The sequence below is a fragment of the Semicossyphus pulcher genome, unplaced genomic scaffold, assembly GCF_022749685.1.
Source record: "Semicossyphus pulcher isolate SPU_LCO1_2020_fin unplaced genomic scaffold, fSemPul1.0.p SCAF_30, whole genome shotgun sequence".
Lineage (NCBI taxonomy): Eukaryota > Metazoa > Chordata > Actinopteri > Labriformes > Labridae > Semicossyphus > Semicossyphus pulcher.
In genome coordinates, this window is record NW_027211705.1 from 1,599,561 (window position 1) to 1,619,217 (window position 19,657).

The window sequence follows — 19,657 nt, forward strand, 5'->3', positions numbered from 1 at the left end:
ACAGGTAACAGGTTACAGAGAGGAAACACTGTTACTGTGTGTTTCATTAGAATTAATACAGAGCACGTGTGTGCAGACACAAACAGCTGTTAAAGCAGACTGACAGCTGATCCAGCGGTGATCAGCTGACGCCATCATCACAAACGGACGTCGCAGCACGTGACGCTTCATCGAAGGACGTCTCATGTCTCTTAAAAAACATTCCCTCGTTTCCTCTCTCCTCTCTTGGTTTCCTCTCTCCTCTCCTGGTTTCCTCCCGTCTCTCCATGCACCTCTGGTGGGAGGGACGCAAGTGAAAGACGCAAGTGAAGGAATTATTTAAGAGACTTGGGAAGCAGCCAAAGTGATGTAAAAACAGGAAGTGAATTTGATGATTTCATTTATTAAAGTTAACTTTATAGAAGCAGAAAAGTTTTTTAATATAATGAGCAAATATTTGATCATAAAAGTCATTCTACAAAATAAAAAAAAGGCCAACAGAAACACAGACTAAACAGGAAGTTCACAGAAAGTAAACAGGAAGAAGGTGAACCAAATATTTTAACAAACTGCAAAATACATTATGCTTAAAAAAACAATGAACTGGACAATCATCGGACAGAGACCAAATAACCGGGTGGAGTTACTACTTAAAAACTGTCTGACAGTGTAAATAATAAAACTTTATAGAGAACATTTTTATATTTTTTAATTTTGTCTTTAATTTTGTTTTTCTCTGTTTTTAGTTTTAGGATGGTTATTGATTATTACTCAGCTCTCAACCCCAGAACCTCTGTCTGCCGGGTGGAGTCAGCACCTCCTCAGGAGGAGGCGGGAGGCTGAAGATGGACCCAGACGCCTCCACCGAGAAGATGAAGTAGATGTTGGCAGCCATCATGGCAACACTTGGCAGGAAGGAGAGACCGAAGCCAAAACCACGAACACTGCTGCCGAAAGCTGCCGCCACCCAGTACAGCAACCTGCAGACACAAAATAAACGCACCCTTAAAAGTTTATTAAAGGTTCTGTGTAAAAAGATATAAATATAAACAGATATAGCTGCCCTAGATGGCATCAGCCTGGCATCCAGCACTACTGTTAGGAATCTGGGAGTTCTGTTTGATCAGGATATGTCCTTCATCTCCCACATAAAACAAATATCAAGGACAGCCTTCTTTCACCTTCACAACAAACATCAGACACATCCTGTCTCAACACGATGCAGAAAAACTCGTCCATGCATTCGTTACTTCCAGGTTGGATTATTGTAACTCGTTACTATCAGGCTGCCCTAATAAGTCACTAAAAACTCTGCAGCTGGTACAAAATGCTGCAGCACGTGTGCTGACAAGAACTAGGAAGAGAGAGCACATCTCTCCTGTATTAGCCTCTCTGCACTGGCTTCCTGTAAAATCTAGAACAACCAAACAACAGCGGGACCACTTTACTCCTCACACAGTGTTGTAACCACAAGCGACGGTCTGCTCTGCATCGCTGACATCGGACGCTCTCTGTCCACCCAGAATCGTGTAAAGTTCTATTACACAATGTAAACAGCGTGCCTATGTCAGCTGTGCGTTCAGTATCAAACTTTCTGCTCCCTGGTGATGCCTCTCCAGCCAGCTGCCACAATATTGTAGTGAAATGAGGAGCTATTGTGTATCTAACTGCTTATTTCCTCAAAATGAGTGGCGCAGTTTTGAGCTGAACTTTTTAGCTGTCCCGACCGGAAGCTAAAATTTATATTAATTTAGGACAGCGGGAGAAAAAAACGTTCATTGAAGCAGTTAAACATAAAACAGCAGAACATCACTGAAAGGTGCGGCTCAGGCAGAACAGGCTCATGGCTGAACCTCACTTCATCATATTTTAAATATGAAACAGATTAAATATCATTCAGTGGCTGTTTTAATGTGCATCAGCTTTATCCCTAACATGATGCTGACTTCACATACATTATAATTCATGTTGATTAAACTGAATGTGTTAGTTTAAAATAAAAAAATCCAATAACTTATAACTCCTTATCTGAGCGCTCTCGGCAGTGGTGGTGGAAAATTAAAAATGATGACTTTGACACAGATTTGTCTTTTGATTTTTTTATCATAATTATAAAAGACTTTTGCAAAGCGGTCAGAGCAGCACAGAGACGCAACGTTTCTTCTTTTAATTTGTAACCGCTCAAACACACGCGTGAGACGGGAAAAGAAAAATCAAAAGACAAATCTGTGTCAAAGTCATCATTTTTAATTTTCCACCACCACTGCCGAGAGCGCTCAGATAAGGAGTTATAAGTTATTGGATTTTTTATTTTTTTAAACTAACACATTCAGTTTAATCAGCATGAATTATAATGTATGTGAAGTCAGCACCATGTTAGGGATAAAGCTGATGCACATTAAAACAGCCACTGAATGATATTTAATCTGTTTCATATTTAAAATATGATGAAGTGAGGTTCAGCCATGAGCCTGTTCTGCCTGAGCCGCACCTTTCAATGATGTTCTGCTGTTTTATGTTTAACTGCTTCCATGTATGTTTTTTTCTCCCGCTGCATTGCTCCTAAATTAATATACATTTTAGCTTCCGGTCGTGATGAAGTATTAAATAAACAGACCAGTTCAAACTGACGCGTTCACTCGAGCCGCTTCTCTCTCTTTTGCAGCTGCAGCCGTGTTACTTTATGTTTCTAAAAACATGCTCGTATTCGCTGAACGTCCGCGTGAGGATTTCGAGCTCCACTGGTGTGACGTAGGAGGACCTCTTTTTGTGTACCGTTGCCATGGTGACTCGTGGTGTCGGGGCTCCATTAATGCTGCTTTTTACAGTCAGCGTGCACGCACTTAACTCCGGCTGAACCTACTCAGAGTTGATTGAACTAACTCTGATCAGCTGTTCTGGAACCGAAAACTCAGAGTTTCCTATCTCAGAGTAGATCGACTCAGAGTTCAGGGTTAGACTCAGAGTTTGTTGAACCTGCTTTGTGAAACGGACCCCTGAGGTCTGGAAGGCAGCACACGTCATCCCAGTACTGAAAGGTGGAGATTCAACTACCCCAAACAATTATAGACCTATATCCAAACTTTCAGTTTTAGCCAAGGTTTTGGAAGGGCTTATAAGTAATCAATTGAAAGACTTTTTATTACAACATAACATCTTAAGTGACCTACAGTCTGGTTTCAGAAAAAAACACAGCACCACTACTCTTCTATAATAATAATGAACAAATGCTTCTTCTACAATAAAAGGGAACTGAAATATTGTTTACAATTGTTCTTTTTTTTATATATTTTTTTTGGGCTTTTGCCTTTATTCGATAGGACAGCTGAAGAGAGACAGGAAATATGGGGAGCATAGAGTGGGGGTTGACATGCACCAAATGGATCTGCAGACCGGGAGTCAATCAGTCAGTCAAACCTGCGATCAGTGTGACGAGGACTGTAGCCTCTGTACATGGGGCGCCTGCTCTACCAACTGAGCTAAACCAGCGCCCCAAATATTGTTTACAATATTGTTAACAAATAACAGGAAATGTGTAAAAAGTTGCCTGCAGGCACTAGGCTATCGTTTGGCAAGCAAGATTCTTGCACGAATGGCACTTATCCGCCCTGATGCAGGTAAGCTAGTTGAAAGAATTTCCCCCAAATTAGGACTCAGGAACATCTTAACAACCAAAACAGACAAAAGAGAAAAATAATCTCATTAGGGCCTCACAGACCACGGTTTCATGCTCAGCTGATACTTAAGCTGCTTTAGCAAATCAAGGAAGGATCAGAATGAGGGGAGTGCAATTCCACCTCTTTTAAAACCTAAAGAAAGGCGTTGTCACACCCTGATCGGCCATGAGGAGAATGCACCAAGCTGCTCTCAGTTAATCATTAGGAGCCAGCCCCCCACACCCTGTGCAACAGGTGACTGAATAACCCTCTAATCAACTTAGTAACTCAGCCAAAATTATGTGGGAAAATGGGAACAATGACAAGCACCAGCAAATGGGTGACTGTCACACATTAAACTTACCGTCCGAAGGCAAACACAACGGTCAGCAGAGGGATGAGCTTCAGCTGCTCCTGGCTCAGGTACATCGCCATGACGACCAGCTGCAGGAAGTAGATCAGGAACAGGGAGGCGGAGTCAGAAACGAAGCGCTGATGGACAGTGACCTCTTGAAGCTCCGCCTCCTTCTCCTCGTCATCATAAAGAGGTCGAATCACACCTGACCTGAGCCGACTGACACCCAGAACCAGCCAACCTGAGAGATAGACAGGCGAGACGGACAGGTGAGACAGACAGGTATGAGTACTTTTCTCTGGACCCCTGCCCAATCTGACGAGTGATGACATGTATAGCCGCATGTCATCATTCAACTGCTGGCTGTCGAGGTGGTGCCCAGCAAACGATGTGGGCTTCATAGATAACTGGCAGACATTCTGGGGAAAGCCTGGTCTGATCGGAAGAGACGGCATTCATCCCACTTTGGATGGTGCAGCTCTTTTGTCTCGTAATATGGCTAAGTTTGTTAGTCGTAAAACCTGACAAACCAGAGCTGAGACCAGGAGGCAGAGCTGTAGTCCTACACACTCCTCTGAGCTTCCCTGTGAGCAGTTTCCCAGCCACAATGTTCATGTTATAGAGACTGTGTCTGCCCCCCAACCCAGGCCTTTTATTACAGTTAATTCAAACTCAAATAAAAAAGGAGTAAATCAAAACAATTTAATAAAAATTAAAACAACAACCGAAGTTATGCCAAAAAATATGAGAATTAAATGTGGTGTGTTAAATATCAGATCCCTGTCATCTAAAGCTCTATTAGTGAACGATCTGATATCAGATGATCATATTGATTTACTCTCTTTAACTGAGACTTGGCTGTGTCAGGAAGAATATGTCAGCTTCAATGAATCCACTCCTCCCAGTCATCGTAATACTCATATTCCTCGAGACACTGGTCGAGGTGGTGGAGTGGCAGCTATCTTCAGTTCTAGTCTTCTAATCAACCCTCGACCCAAACTTAGTTTCAGCTCTTTTGAAAGCCTTGTTCTGAGTTTTTCACACCCAGCCTGGAAAACTTTACAGCCTGTTTTATTTGTGATAGTATACCGCCCTCCTGGCGCATACTCTGATTTTCTAACTGAATTCTCAGAGTTTTTATCAGATTTAGTCCTGAGTTCAGATCAAATAATTATTGTAGGGGACTTCAATATTCATGTAGATGTTGATAATGATGGTCTTAGCATGGCATTTATGTCCCTTTTGGACTCTATTGGTTTCACTCAAAGTGTAGACCAGCCTACTCACTGCTTTAACCACACCCTCCACCTTGTTCTAGCTTATGGCCTTGATACCGAAAACTTAATTGTCTTCCCACAAAATCCTCTTTTATCAGATCACTATTTAGTAACATTCGATGTCCTGTTAACCGACTACTCTCCAGTTAACAAACATGTACTCACAAGATGTTTGTCTGATAGGACTGTAGCTAAATTTAAGGAAACAATTCTTTACCACATCTGTTTCCTACAGAAAGCTCTGATGCTAATGTTAGTCCCTCTCAGCTTGATCAGTTTGTTGATAGCCCTGCAGGTTTGCTGAGAAGTACTCTAGACTCGATTGCCCCCTTAAAAAAGAAGATTATCAAACGACAGAGGCTAGCTCCATGGTATGACTCAGAAACTCGTAACTTGAAGCAAATGTCGCGTAAATTTGAAAGAATGTGGCGATCCACCAAAACAGAAGAGTCTCGTTTACTCTGGCAAAATAGTCTTAATAAATACAGGAAGGCCCTACGGCATGCTCGAGGTGTCTACTACAGCAACTTGTCCTTTGAATACTATGCAATCATAATTATTGCTCCCACCAAAATAAATGTTATTGTCATATACCGTCCACCATCTGGACAACTTTGTGGAGGACCTGGACATGTTACTCTAAGGGGCGGCTGTGGCTCAGTGTTAGAGTCATCGTCTTTCAATCGGAAGGTCAGAGGTTCTATCCCCAGCTCCCTCAGGCTACATGTCAGAGAGCAAAGGGCAGGGCGCAGGGCAGCAGAGAGAAAATGGCATAAATTCAGAGAGTCCACTGACCTCAGAGACTACCATCAACAACTTGCATGTTTTTCCACCAGTTTAAAAATGGCTAGGACTATTTATTATCAAAACAAGACCTTAGTGCCACAGATCACTCCTCTATTCACCGCCTCCTCCAACCTCGACCCTGCTCACTCCAGACATGCTCGCCACATTCTTTACAAATAAGATTTCTACCATCACAAATCAGTTCTCTGAGCTCGACCAACTCAGCCTGCAGCCACCAGCTAATAGCGCCTCACTCGCCTCATTCTCCCTTTATTCTCCCCCCTGACTGAAGACGAAGTCTCCAAGCTTCTGCAAGACTCTTGGCCTACTACCTGTCCACTGGACCCAATACCATCAAACCCCTAGAGACCATTTCCCCCACACTTAACCCTGCAGTCGCACATTATCAACTCTTCACTGTCAGGTGTGTTCCCCACTGCATTCAAGCAAGCTCAGGTCACCACACTGCTCAAAAAAAGATACCCTTAACCCAAACCAGGTCAAATACTACAGACCAGTTTCACTTCTACCCTTCCTGTCAAAAATACTTGAGCGCACAGTTTTTAAAATCAGGTCTCTGACTTCCTGTCCAAGAACAATCTGTTGGACCCAAATCAGTCTGGCTTTAAGCGGGGCCACTCTACCGAAAGGAAAAGGCACTACTGTCGGGAACAGAATCACTGCGTCTGGCTAAAGCAGCTGGACAGTCCTCAGCTCTATCACTGCTAGATCTGTCAGCTGCCTTTGACACAGTGAACCACCAAACCCTCCTCTCCACTCTCTCTGAGCTTGGTATCTCAGGATCTGCCCTCCTCTGGTTCATGTCCGACCTCTCAGGTCATTCGCACCAGAGGACACTACAGTCTCGGCACGTATCTCGTCATGCCTTGCCGATATCTCTAAATGGATGAAAGAACGCCACCTTCAGCTCAAGCTATCCAAGACTGAGCTCCTCGTCATCCCAGCCAGTCCCTCCATGCAACCGCAGATCAACATCCAGCTCGGACAAACTGAACTCATATCCACTAAGTCTGCCCGGAGCCTGGGCGCCACCTGGGCATCGATTGCTTGGTCATGCCGATTTGCCCTGTACAACAAAGAAACAAACAAATTCAAAACCCTGTCGCTTACAAAACAGCAACAAAAACCTGCCTTCCTGAACGCCCTCATCCAGGTCTACAATCCCTCCCATCCCCTACGCTCTTCTCCTCTGTCGTCCCCTAGTGGTGGAATGAGCTACTATACTCCATTCGGTCCGCAGAGTCCCTTTCACCTCAAGAAGAAGCCAAAGACCCAGCTCTTTCATGAACACCTCTGCACTTTATGATATTGTGTTAGTGTTACCAACTCCTCAGCTGGTACAAAATGCTGCAGCACGTGTGCTGACAAGAACTAGGAAGAGAGAGCACATCTCTCCTGTATTAGCCTCTCTGCACTGGCTTCCTGTAAAATCTAGAATAGAATTTAAAATCCTTCTTCTTACTTACAAAGCTCTTAATGGTCAGGCACCATCATATCTTAAAGAGCTCATAGTGCCATATGACCCCTCTAGAACATTGCGCTCCCAGGATGCAGGCCTGCTTGTGGTACCTAAAGTCTCTAAGAGTAGTGTTGGAGGTAGAGCCTTCAATTACCAGGCCCCCCTCCTCTGGAACAATCTACCAGTCAAGGTCCGGGAGGCAGACACCCTCTCTTCTTTTAAGAGTTCAAACTTTCCTCTGTGATAAAGCTTATAGTTAGGCCTGGCTCAGGCTGGGACCAGCCCAGAGTTATGCTGCTACAGGTTTAGATTACATACAACATTTATGTTATATTAATGCAGCTCATTAATCTTCTTGTCCCATTTACGTTACTAACCATATATCTCCCCTCGAGTTCTTGTGCTCCCTTGTCTTGAAGGTTCCTGGGGATTCACTGCTGCAGACCACCTGCTGCTGTGGACCTGCTCGACTCAGACTGCTACAACTATTGATATCGGTCTTCCCCATAGTGGGTTAGGGTTGAGCTGTTCTTGCTAATTTTACACATTTGTACCATTATTATTGTACAGATAGATGAGAGACAGACGGGTGAGAGAAAGATGAGAGACAGACGGATGAGAGAATGATGAGAGACAGACGGGTGAGAGAATGATGAGAGACAGACGGGTGAGAGAATGATGAGAGACAGACGGGTGAGAGAAAGATGAGAGACAGACGGATGAGAGAATGATGAGAGACAGACGGGTGAGAGAATGATGAGAGACAGACGGGGGAGAGAAAGATGAGAGACAGACGGGTGAGAGAATGATGAGAGACAGACGGGTGAGAGAAAGATGAGAGACAGACGGGTGAGAGAATGATGAGAGACAGACGGGTGAGAGAATGATGAGAGACAGACGGGTGAGAGAAAGATGAGAGACAGACGGATGAGAGAATGATGAGAGACAGACGGGTGAGAGAATGATGAGAGACAGACGGGTGAGAGAATGATGAGAGACAGACGGGTGAGAGAAAGATGAGAGACAGACGGATGAGAGAATGATGAGAGACAGACGGGGGAGAGAATGATGAGAGACAGACGGGGGAGAGAAAGATGAGAGACAGACGGGTGAGAGAATGATGAGAGACAGACGGGTGAGAGAAAGATGAGAGACAGACGGGTGAGAGAATGATGAGAGACAGACGGGGGAGAGAAAGATGAGAGACAGACGGGTGAGAGACAGACAGGTGAGAGAAAGATGAGAGACAGACGGGTGAGAGAATGATGAGAGACAAACGGGTGAGAGAGAGATGAGAGACAGACGGGTGAGAGAATGATGAGAGACAGACGGTGAGAGAAAGATGAGAGACAGACGGGTGAGAGAATGATGAGAGACAAACGGGTGAGAGAAAGATGAGAGACAGACGGGTGAGAGAAAGATGAGAGACAGACGGTGAGAGAAAGATGAGAGACAGACGGGGGAGAGAAAGATGAGAGACAGACGGATGAGAGAATGATGAGAGACAGACGGGTGAGAGAAAGATGAGAGACAGACGGATGAGAGAATGATGAGAGACAGACGGGTGAGAGAATGATGAGAGACAGACGGGGGAGAGAAAGATGAGAGACAGACGGGTGAGAGAATGATGAGAGACAGACGGGTGAGAGAAAGATGAGAGACAGACGGGTGAGAGAATGATGAGAGACAGACGGGGGAGAGAAAGATGAGAGACAGACGGGTGAGAGACAGACAGGTGAGAGACAGATGAGAGACAGACGGGTGAGAGAATGATGAGAGACAGACAGGTGAGAGAATGATGAGAGACAGACGGGGGAGAGAAAGATGAGAGACAGACGGGTGAGAGAAAGATGAGAGACAGACGGGTGAGAGAATTATGAGACAAACAGGTGAGAGAGAGATGAGAGACAGACGGGTGAGAGAGAGATGAGAGACAGACGGGTGAGAGAATGATGAGAGACAGACGGATGAGAGAATGATGAGAGATAGACAGGTGAGAGAATTATGAGACAAACAGGTGAGAGAGAGATGAGAGACAGACGGGTGAGAGAGAGATGAGAGACAGACGGGTGAGAGAATGATGAGAGACAGACGGATGAGAGACTGACGAGAGACAGACGGGTGAGAGAATGATGAGAGACAGACAGTGAGAGAAAGATGCGAGACAGACGGGGCAGAGAAAGATGAGAGACAGACGGGTGAGAGAATGATGAGAGACAAACGGGTAAGAGAAAGATGACAGACAGACGGGTGAGAGAATGATGAGAGACAGACGGATGAGAGAATGATGAGAGACAGACGGATGAGAGAATGATGAAAGACAGACGGGGAGAGAAAGATGAGAGACAGACGGATGAGAGAATGATGAAAGACAGACGGGGGAGAGAAAGATGAGAGACAGACGGGTGAGAGAATGATGAGAGACAAACGGGTGAGAGGGAGATGAGAGACAGACGGGGGAGAGAAAGATGAGAGACAGACGGGTGAGAGAATGATGAGAGACAGACGGGTGAGAGAATGATGAGAGACAGACGGGTGAGAGAATGATGAGAGACAGACGAGAGACAGACGGGGGAGAGAATGATGAGAGACAGATGAGAGACAGACGGGTGAGAGAATGATGAGAGACAGACGGGTGAGAGAATGATTAGAGACAGACGGGTGAGAGAATGATGAGAGACAAACGGGTGAGAGAGAGATGAGAGACAGACGGATGAGAGAAAGATGAGAGACAGACGGGTGAGAGAAAGATGAGAGACAGACGGGTGAGAGAATGATGAGAGACAGACGGGTGAGAGAATAATGGGAGACAGACAGGTGAGAGAATAATGGGAGACAGACAGGTGAGATAGAGATGAGAGACAGACGGGTGAGAGACAGATGTGAGACAGACGGGTGACAGAATGATGAGAGACAGACGGGTGAGAGAATGATGAGAGACAGACGGATGAGAGAATGATGAGAGACAGACAGGTGAGAGAATGATGAGAGACAGACGGGGGAGAGAAAGATGAGAGACAGACGGGGGAGAGAAAGATGAGAGTCAGACGGGTGAGAGAAAGATGAGAGACAGACGGATGAGAGAAAGATGAGACAGACGGGTGAGAGAATGATGAGAGACAGACAGGTGAGAGAATGATGAGAGACAGACGGGGGAGAGAAAGATGAGAGACAGACGGGTGAGAGAATTATGAGACAAACAGGTGAGAGAGAGATGAGAGACAGACGGGTGAGAGAGAGATGAGAGACAGACGGGTGAGAGAATGATGAGAGACAGACGGATGAGAGAATGATGAGAGACAGACGGGTGAGAGAATTATGAGACAAACAGGTGAGAGAGAGATGAGAGACAGACGGGTGAGAGAGAGATGAGAGACAGACGGGTGAGAGAATGATGAGAGACAGACGGATGAGAGACTGACGAGAGACAGACGGGTGAGAGAATGACGAGAGACAGACGGTGAGAGAAAGATGAGAGACAGACGGGGCAGAGAAAGATGAGAGACAGACGGGTGAGAGAATGATGAGAGACAGACGGGTGAGAGAATGATGAGAGACAAACGGGTGAGAGAGAGATGAGAGACAGACGGGTGAGAGAAAGATGAGAGACAGACGGGTGAGAGAAAGATGAGAGACAGACGGGGGAGAGAATGATGAGAGACAGACGGGTGAGAGAAAGATGAGAGACAGATGGGGGAGAGAATGATGAGAGACAGACGGGTGAGAGAATTATGAGACAAACAGGTGAGAGAGAGATGAGAGACAGACGGGTGAGAGAGAGATGAGAGACAGACGGGTGAGAGAATGATGAGAGACAGACGGATGAGAGACTGACGAGAGACAGACGGGTGAGAGAAAGATGAGAGACAGACGGATGAGAGAATGATGAAAGACAGACGGGGGAGAGAAAGATGAGAGACAGACGGATGAGAGAAAGATGAGAGACAGACGGGTGAGAGAAAGATGACAGACAGACGGGTGAGAGAATGATGAGAGACAGACGGATGAGAGAATGATGAAAGACAGACGGGGAGAGAAAGATGAGAGACAGACGGATGAGAGAATGATGAAAGACAGACGGGGGAGAGAAAGATGAGAGACAGACGGGTGAGAGAATGATGAGAGACAAACGGGTGAGAGGGAGATGAGAGACAAACGGGTGAGAGAAAGATGAGAGACAGACGGGTGAGAGAATGATGAGAGACAGACGGGTGAGAGAATGATGAGAGACAGACGAGAGACAGACGGGTGAGAGAATGATGAGAGACAGATGAGAGACAGACGGGTGAGAGAATGATGAGAGACAGACGGGTGAGAGAATGATTAGAGACAGACGGGTGAGAGAATGATGAGAGACAGACGAGAGACAGACGGGTGAGAGAATGATGAGAGACAGACGGTGAGAGAAAGATGAGAGACAGACGGGGCAGAGAAAGATGAGAGACAGACGGGTGAGAGAATGATGAGAGACAAACGGGTGAGAGAGAGATGAGAGACAGACGGGTGAGAGAATGATGAGACAAACAGGTGAGAGAGAGATGAGAGACAGACGGGTGAGAGAGAGATGAGAGACAGACGGGTGAGAGAATTATGAGACAAACAGGTGAGAGAGAGATGAGAGACAGACGGGTGAGAGAGAGATGAGAGACAGATGGGTGAGAGAATTATGAGACAAACAGGTGAGAGAGAGATGAGAGACAGACGGGTGAGAGAGAGATGAGAGACAGACGGGTGAGAGAATGATGAGAGACAGACGGATGAGAGAATGATGAAAGACAGACGGGGGAGAGAAAGATGAGAGACAGACGGATGAGAGAATGATGAAAGACAGACGGGGGAGAGAAAGATGAGAGACAGACGGGTGAGAGAATGATGAGAGACAGACGGGTGAGAGAATAATGGGAGACAGACAGGTGAGAGAATAATGGGAGACAGACAGGTGAGATAGAGATGAGAGACAGACGGGTGAGAGAATGATGAGAGACAGACGGATGAGAGAAAGATGAGAGACAGACGGGTGAGAGAAAGATGAGAGACAGACAGGTGAGAGAATAATGGGAGACAGACAGGTGAGATAGAGATGAGAGACAGACGGGTGAGAGACAGATGTGAGACAGACGGGTGACAGAATGATGAGAGACAGACGGGTGAGAGAATGATGAGAGACAGACGGATGAGAGAATGATGAGAGACAGACGGGTGAGAGAATAATGGGAGACAGTTGTGAGCCTCTTCTTCGTTGGTGCGGCTCTCACCGAGGACGATGGGGACAGCAGCGAACACGGAGCAGCGCAGCGTGTAGACGAGCCTGAGGGGGGCGCCGTCCAGCAGGGGGGCGTCGAATGGCAGGAACACAAACCCCCCCCACACCAGGAAGGGGAAGAAGAGCGCTGATGTCATCAGGGACACTCCTACCTTCAGGGCGTCCCTGCTGAGACAGCCCCCCCTGCCTGAGAGAGAGACAGGGCAGACAGACAGACAGTTAAACCCCTCTGCCTGAGAGAGAGACAGGGCAGACAGACAGACAGTTAAACCCCTCTGCCTGAGAGAGAGACGGGTCAGACAGACAGACAGTTAAACCCCTCTGCCTGAGAGAGAGACAGGTCAGACAGACAGTTAAACCCCTCTGCCTGAGAGAGAGAAACAACCAGCAGGAAGGAACAAAGTGCCCGTCCCTCCACTGCCAACGAGGCTGACACTACAAAGAGCGTTACACCGAAGAAGAGACATGAGGAGGAGCAAGCTAAAGAGAAAGAGTCGGACCGAGACCGAAACGAAACAGAGCAAACATCAGAGCGGCGTTTCTGGGGTGGAGAGAGCTACGGGAGCTGAGAGGATCAAAAAGCGATGCTGAGTTAGACAGGTCTGCTCCACAGGTAATTACCCCAGCTTCATTTCTGAGGTCACTGTGACGTTATGTTGGTGTTGCAGTCGGGCTAACGTTAGCTTGTTCCTGCTGCTGCTGCTGTTCAGCGTTGTTTTATGGCAGTGTGGCTGAACATGTCTCTGTGAAGTGTCCAGGCAGTGTGACCGTGTCAGACTTTCTCCTGACAGTTCTGTGTGCCTGTGCTCTCACGGCTGAATGTTCTCAACATCAGTGAGTTACTGCTGAGCTGGCTCTGTTTTATCCACAGTCTGTGTTAGCAAACTAAGCGCTGCTGGTTCTGTTAAATAGAATTAGCTGTAGATTACCGTTCACAGCAGAAACACTGATTTCTGCTGGTTTGATGTGTCTCTGCTTCGATAGTGTTGGTGGTGAAATACAACGGCTGTCATTTTGTCATTTCACGTTTTAACCGGTGTCCGCCATAGTGTATATCTGGCCCCTTCAGTTGCCATGGTTACTAGCCTGCATGCGCATGACAGCCTCCTCTGGAAGGGGAAGGCTTTGGAGGCAGGACTGAGCGCCGCGGAGAGAGAGGGGGAGGGGCCTGGAGGTTGTAATCTTTCAAATTTTGAAGCAAAGTCCGCTCTCTTCTCCGTCTTACCTACTGCAGCTTTAAACCCCTCTGCCTGAGAGAGAGACAGGTCCGAGAGACAGACAGTTAAACCCCCTCTGCCTGAGAGAGAGACAGGTCCAAGAGACAGACAGTTAAACCCCCTCTACCTGAGAGAGAGACAGGTCGGAGAGAGACAGTTAAACCCCCTCTGCCTGACAGAGACAATTAACCCCTCCATCTGAGAGTTAGAGACAGGTCAGTGAGACGGACAGTTAAAACCCAGCCTGCCTGAGAGGTAGACCGGTCAGAGAGACAGACAGGTTAAAACCCTCAGAGAGACAGGCTGTAGAAGAGGTAGAGAGGTAAGACAGGTAGATTTACATGTGGCAGGGGGCGTGTCCTCAGTCCACTCGTACTGGTAGCCATGTTGGTCGTAGTTCTGGCAGACTCCTCGGGGAGACAGGAAGGGGCTCTTCTCTGACTCCATTTCCCAGAATGCCTCGCTTTCTCTGGGTGAGGAGGGGGACTGCAGGACAGTCACTGCAGGGCTAAACACCTGAGCTGCTTTCTCTGGCAGGTGGTTCTCTGTTGGCTCCTCCTCCTCCTCCAGGTGTGTCTTCAGCCCCGCCCCCTCCTCTTCACCTCCTCCACCCCTCCTCTCTCCTTCCACCATCAGCTCTCTCTCACTTTCTGTCCAACTAGCAGCCTCACGGAGGGAAATATCTGACCTCACACTCATTCTGTCTGCTTTACCTGTGTGTCCTCCTGTCTGACCACCTGTCTGTCTGTCTCCTGGCCACTGCATGGTGCTGGGCTCCATCATGGCAGACCCCAACACCTCATCCTCTCCCTCAGTCTGTCCTGTCTTCATCCCTCCCCTGTCCTCCATTTTCTTATTTCCTGTTGGATGCTGAGCGTCTTCCAGCAGAGACATGCCTGTCTGTCTGCCTGTCTGTCTGTCTGTAGAGAGAACAGAGTGAAACATACATATAAACTGTATAAACTCTTTCACAGCTGACCATCATATAGAAACATATAAACATTATTTGGTGTTTATTGGTAAGTTGGTGACTGGTACGTTTCCCATGACGTAATAAGAAGATGCTGCTGCCATCTTGTGGCACTTGCATGTTACCACATTAACACACCTAGACTTACATGTCCCGTAATAACACAATAAGGCTGGAGATATACTTGCTCATTGGCCTTGCGTTCACGTACACAACCGTCTGCATAATCAACGTAATTGTTCACATACATGTCTATGCATTACACGTATTACAATGTTACAATGTTATAATTTCATTTAGCAGACGTTTTTGTCCAAAGCGATGTACATCTGAGAGTTAATGATCTATGCATTCATACCCGATGGCTCTGCCACAGGGAGCAATTTTGGGTTCAGTGTCTTGCCCAAGGACACTTCGACATGTGACTGTAGCAGTCAGGGATCGAACACCAACCTTCCGATTGAGAGACAACGACAGCAACTACTGAGCCACAGTCGCTCAGAGAATACCACTAGGATTCCACTGGAGGATACCTCTAGAGGGCGCACCAGAGAGCTCAGGCTGTATGCAACTACTGTATGTGCAGGATGTAAACAACAGACATGGAGACACTCGAGGAGGTTACTGTGATGTTCGTTCTGAGATCACAACAGACACAGCAGTGGTTGGGTGGACCGAACACACCATCTGCTCCGTCCCGCTCCGTCTCTCCAACATGTTCCTCCGTGCTCGGACGTAACGCTCCCGGACTAGTTTTGCAGGTTTCCACGTCGACTTCTAAAACAGAACTTATCTGTCTGCAGCTGTTTGACAGGCATGTTTGTCTCTGTGCAGCGGCAACGACACATCGTACAGATGTGGATCATTGTGGACTATCAGCTTGTCTTCAGAACTTTCTGCCATTGTTGTCCCTGCTGCTTTGTTGACCCTGTCACATCCCGTCTGCCTCTACACTGCCCCTACTGTTCATGTGCACACTGCATCTTGCATACATGTAGCGTTAATTTTTGAGGATGTGCACAGCCGCTGCTCCAAACAGACGCAGGGAACGTGCGGCAGCCATCATGTGTATGCGTAGCTAAAAGCAGTTATATCTCCGGCCTAACACAACAACAATGTGACGCAGGAGAAAAGTGTGTAAAACGAATTTATTATTGAATTTGTAATCAGCCCTCCCAATCTGTATAGCAGCTTAAACATTATGTGAGTCTTCTGCTTCACTCTTTAAAACAGCACATTTAAATATAATTATTATTTTACTATTAAGACTAATAGTGCCAGACTAGTGCCATTATACAGAATAAACCAATGGGGAACTGCCTTTTCTTAATGTGCCAGTCCTGGGCAATATGTTTTCAGGAAAATGCCCTATCTATCTCATGTTTATGTAGTTTTAACTCCATTATTGATTATTTATTTTATTCTGCTTCACATTTATTTCTGTTGACTGAATGGTTTTATGTCTCTTGGAGTTTTCTGATGTCATCACCAGGTGGCGATGTTGCAATGTTTGTCGAGTTATAGTTTGGTTTATACAGTAGAAATACAGCAGTTTATTATAAATGTGGTATTGATGAATAACTTTTTTCTGAATCTTCTAATCCTGTGTTTATATCAGCAAGTATGATTCTTAGTTTTAATATAGATATTGTGACTTACTTTACTTTACGACAGAGCAGACCGGAGCCTCGCAGTGTCTGCTTCCGACACTCATGCTGTGATCAAAATCGGATACTATATACTACATAGTACATACTATATATACACTACATAGTACATACTATATATACTACATAGTACATACTATATACTACATAGTACATACTATATATACACTACATAGTACATACTATATATACTACATAGTACATACTATATACTACATAGTACGTACTATATACTACATAGTACATACTATATATACTACATACAATTTATACACTACATACAGTGTACATACATACTATAAACTACTACGGCTGCAAAAACAAACCGATTAAAATCTATGATTAAAATAGTTGGCAATGAATTTCATCATCGATTAGTTGGGTCTTGCACAGCATGCGCTGTGTTAACCTCACTGGGGGCAGCCAGCCAATGCCGCGGCTTTTGTAGCTCACGTGATGAATCACAGGAAGTTACAACGTCTCCGGTCTCCTCTGAGATAAACATGAATTATTTTTCAATCAAGAGTAAAACAAATGTAACCGACTGAAATTCCGTCTATTTTCTCTCCTCTCCGTTTTGTGATGGGCCCATAGACAGTATACCGTGGTAACAAAGCTTTTAATAAGTTAACCCCACTGGTAAAGTGGCACTAAGTCTTGATAAAGCTAATGCCTGGCTTCATTAAACATCACAACATGGAGAGAAAACTGACGGAGAGTATTTCTGTCAGTCACGTTGTGTTTAAATTGACTTATAATCGTGCGTTTGTCCGTCAGAACGGACACTAAGCTATCGCTGATTAGCTGAAATTCGACTGGACAGACTCTGGAGTATAACATAACGTTATGGAGTTTTTTAATACTTCGTGCCGTTAGTCAGAGACAGACTAAAGTGAATCTTTTATTTATTCACAGCAGAAATTTGAGCAATATCTGATATATTTTGGTTAGTTACATTTCCCTGTTATACTCGGTTCATGGCTGCATCCTCAATGTCCTGTTTTTTATTGCAGTGGCCTCGTCTGAACTTTCCTTTTTTATGTGACATTATTAAGTAATTCAACAAGATATTAATTGAGTTACATAATTGATATATTAACATTGCATTGTCCACGAAAACAAGATGTAATAAAGTTGAGCTTTTTTTCTTTTTATCCGATAAATAATCGATTAATCGTTGTTAGCTGCAGCCCTATATACTACACTACATACTATATCCTACATACTACATATTATACTTCATACTACATACTATTTACTACATACTAGGCTATATACTACATACTAGGCTATATACTGCATACTGCGTTTGGCGGCAATACGTAGTATGGAGGAGCTTTTCAAATTCATTTTACAGTATGCTACGCCAGGCGCCACTTTCAAGTTTTGGACAAAAGCAAATCGCTGCTTCTTTAGCTATAGCGCCCCCTTCTGCTCGAATTCTGCTGCTGTCCGCTATTTCAACTACTGTTGTGACGTTCCAGGCAAAATGTGGCATACTGCACATGTTGTTTGCATTTTGTTTTATTTGTATTGTACTGTATTTTGTTGGCGCTATCTGGCACTATAATTGCCTTAGGGATAAATAAAGTTTTATCGTATCTTATCTTATTTTGCTATTGTTTGCATACTGCATAGGCTACTACATTTTGGCCAAACGAGTACGTACTGCTAGTAGCCTACTGCTAGTATAGTGTGGCATTTCGAACACAGCCGCAACTTTCAGAGTACCCCCCAACCGTCAGACCAGTGAGCTGCTCTTAGAGGTCGTTATCCCCGAGATCACCTGACGATCAGTCATCGGAAAAACAGTCAATCACGGATCATTCATAGGGGAAGCTCCGTGCTAACATGCTACCATGCTAACGGAGTTGGACACAGACGTCACCTGAAGCTAAACTGAAATTAAACATACGCACCTGTGTTCTTCTTCTTCTTCTTCTTTTTCTTCGTCTTTTTCTTCGTCTTTTTCTCCTTCTTCTTCTTCTTCTTCTTCTTCTCCTCCTCCTCCTTTTTCTGTGTTTGTTGTGAAACTGCGAAGCTCAGCTCAGGTGTGGTCACGTCAGGTGAATTAAAGGGGAAGTACTCTTAAAGGAGAAAAACCCTGTGGGTTAAACATCGGCCAAATAAATATTTTAAAACGACAGTTTGAACTTTGCATCACAGTGCAAATACAGCGTTTAAAATACTGTCAGAGGAGGCGTTAGATTCAGAGGAGTCAGAAGAGGAAGTGTTAAAATCACAGGAGTCAGAGGAGGAGGTGTTAAAAATCACAGGAGTCAGAGGAGGAGGTGTTAGAGTCAGAGAAATCAGAGGAGGAGGTGTTACAGTCAGAAAAGTCAGAGGAGGAGGTGTTAGAGTCAGAGAAATCAGAGGAGGAGGTGTTACAGTCAGAAAAGTCAGAGGAGGAGGTGTTAGAGTCAGAGAAATCAGAGGAGGAGGTGTTACAGTCAGAAAAGTCAGAGGAGGAGGTGTTAGAGTCAGAGGAGTCAGAAGGTGTTAGAGTCAGAGGAGTCAGAAGGTGTTAGAGTCAGAGGAGTCAGAGGAGGAGGTGTAAGAGTCAGAGGAGGAGGTGTTAGAGTCAGAGGAGTCAGAAGGTGTTAGAGTCAGAGGAGTCAGAGGAGGAGGTGTAAGAGTCAGAGGAGGAGGTGTTAGAGTCAGAGAAATCAGAGGAGGAGGTGTTACAGTCAGAAAAGTCAGAGGAGGAGGTGTTAGAGTCAGAGGAGTCAGAAGGTGTTAGAGTCAGAGGAGTCAGAGGAGGAGGTGTAAGAGTCAGAGGAGGAGGTGTTAGAGTCAGAGGAGTCAGAGGAGGAGGTGTAAGAGGTTCATGTAGTGGTGGTAATGATGGCTACGGCAGAGAAGGATGCCGATTGTACACCTGAGCGACCATGGCCGTGTCTTAAACCATGTTTAAGGTTTTTGAAATGAAAAATGATTCATATCGTTTTAAATGTTCGCTCTGCTTACTGCGCACGAACTTCATCACGACCGACAAAAATCTGCCATC

General features: G+C 45.5%; 1 protein-coding gene across 1 annotated transcript; it reads right to left on the reverse strand.

Moving 5' to 3' along the window:
* Positions 1 to 424: 424 nt before the first annotated feature.
* tmem79b (transmembrane protein 79b) lies at positions 425 to 18,703 on the reverse strand. Its single transcript, XM_069679157.1, has 5 exons — positions 18,570 to 18,703; positions 14,355 to 14,933; positions 12,789 to 12,983; positions 4,000 to 4,231; positions 425 to 959 (listed from the first exon to the last, which is right to left on the reverse strand). Exons 2-5 carry the CDS (start codon positions 14,905 to 14,907, stop codon positions 758 to 760), a joined length of 1,182 nt encoding a protein of 393 aa, XP_069535258.1. The 5' UTR covers positions 14,908 to 14,933; positions 18,570 to 18,703; the 3' UTR covers positions 425 to 757.
* Positions 18,704 to 19,657: the final 954 nt, after the last annotated feature.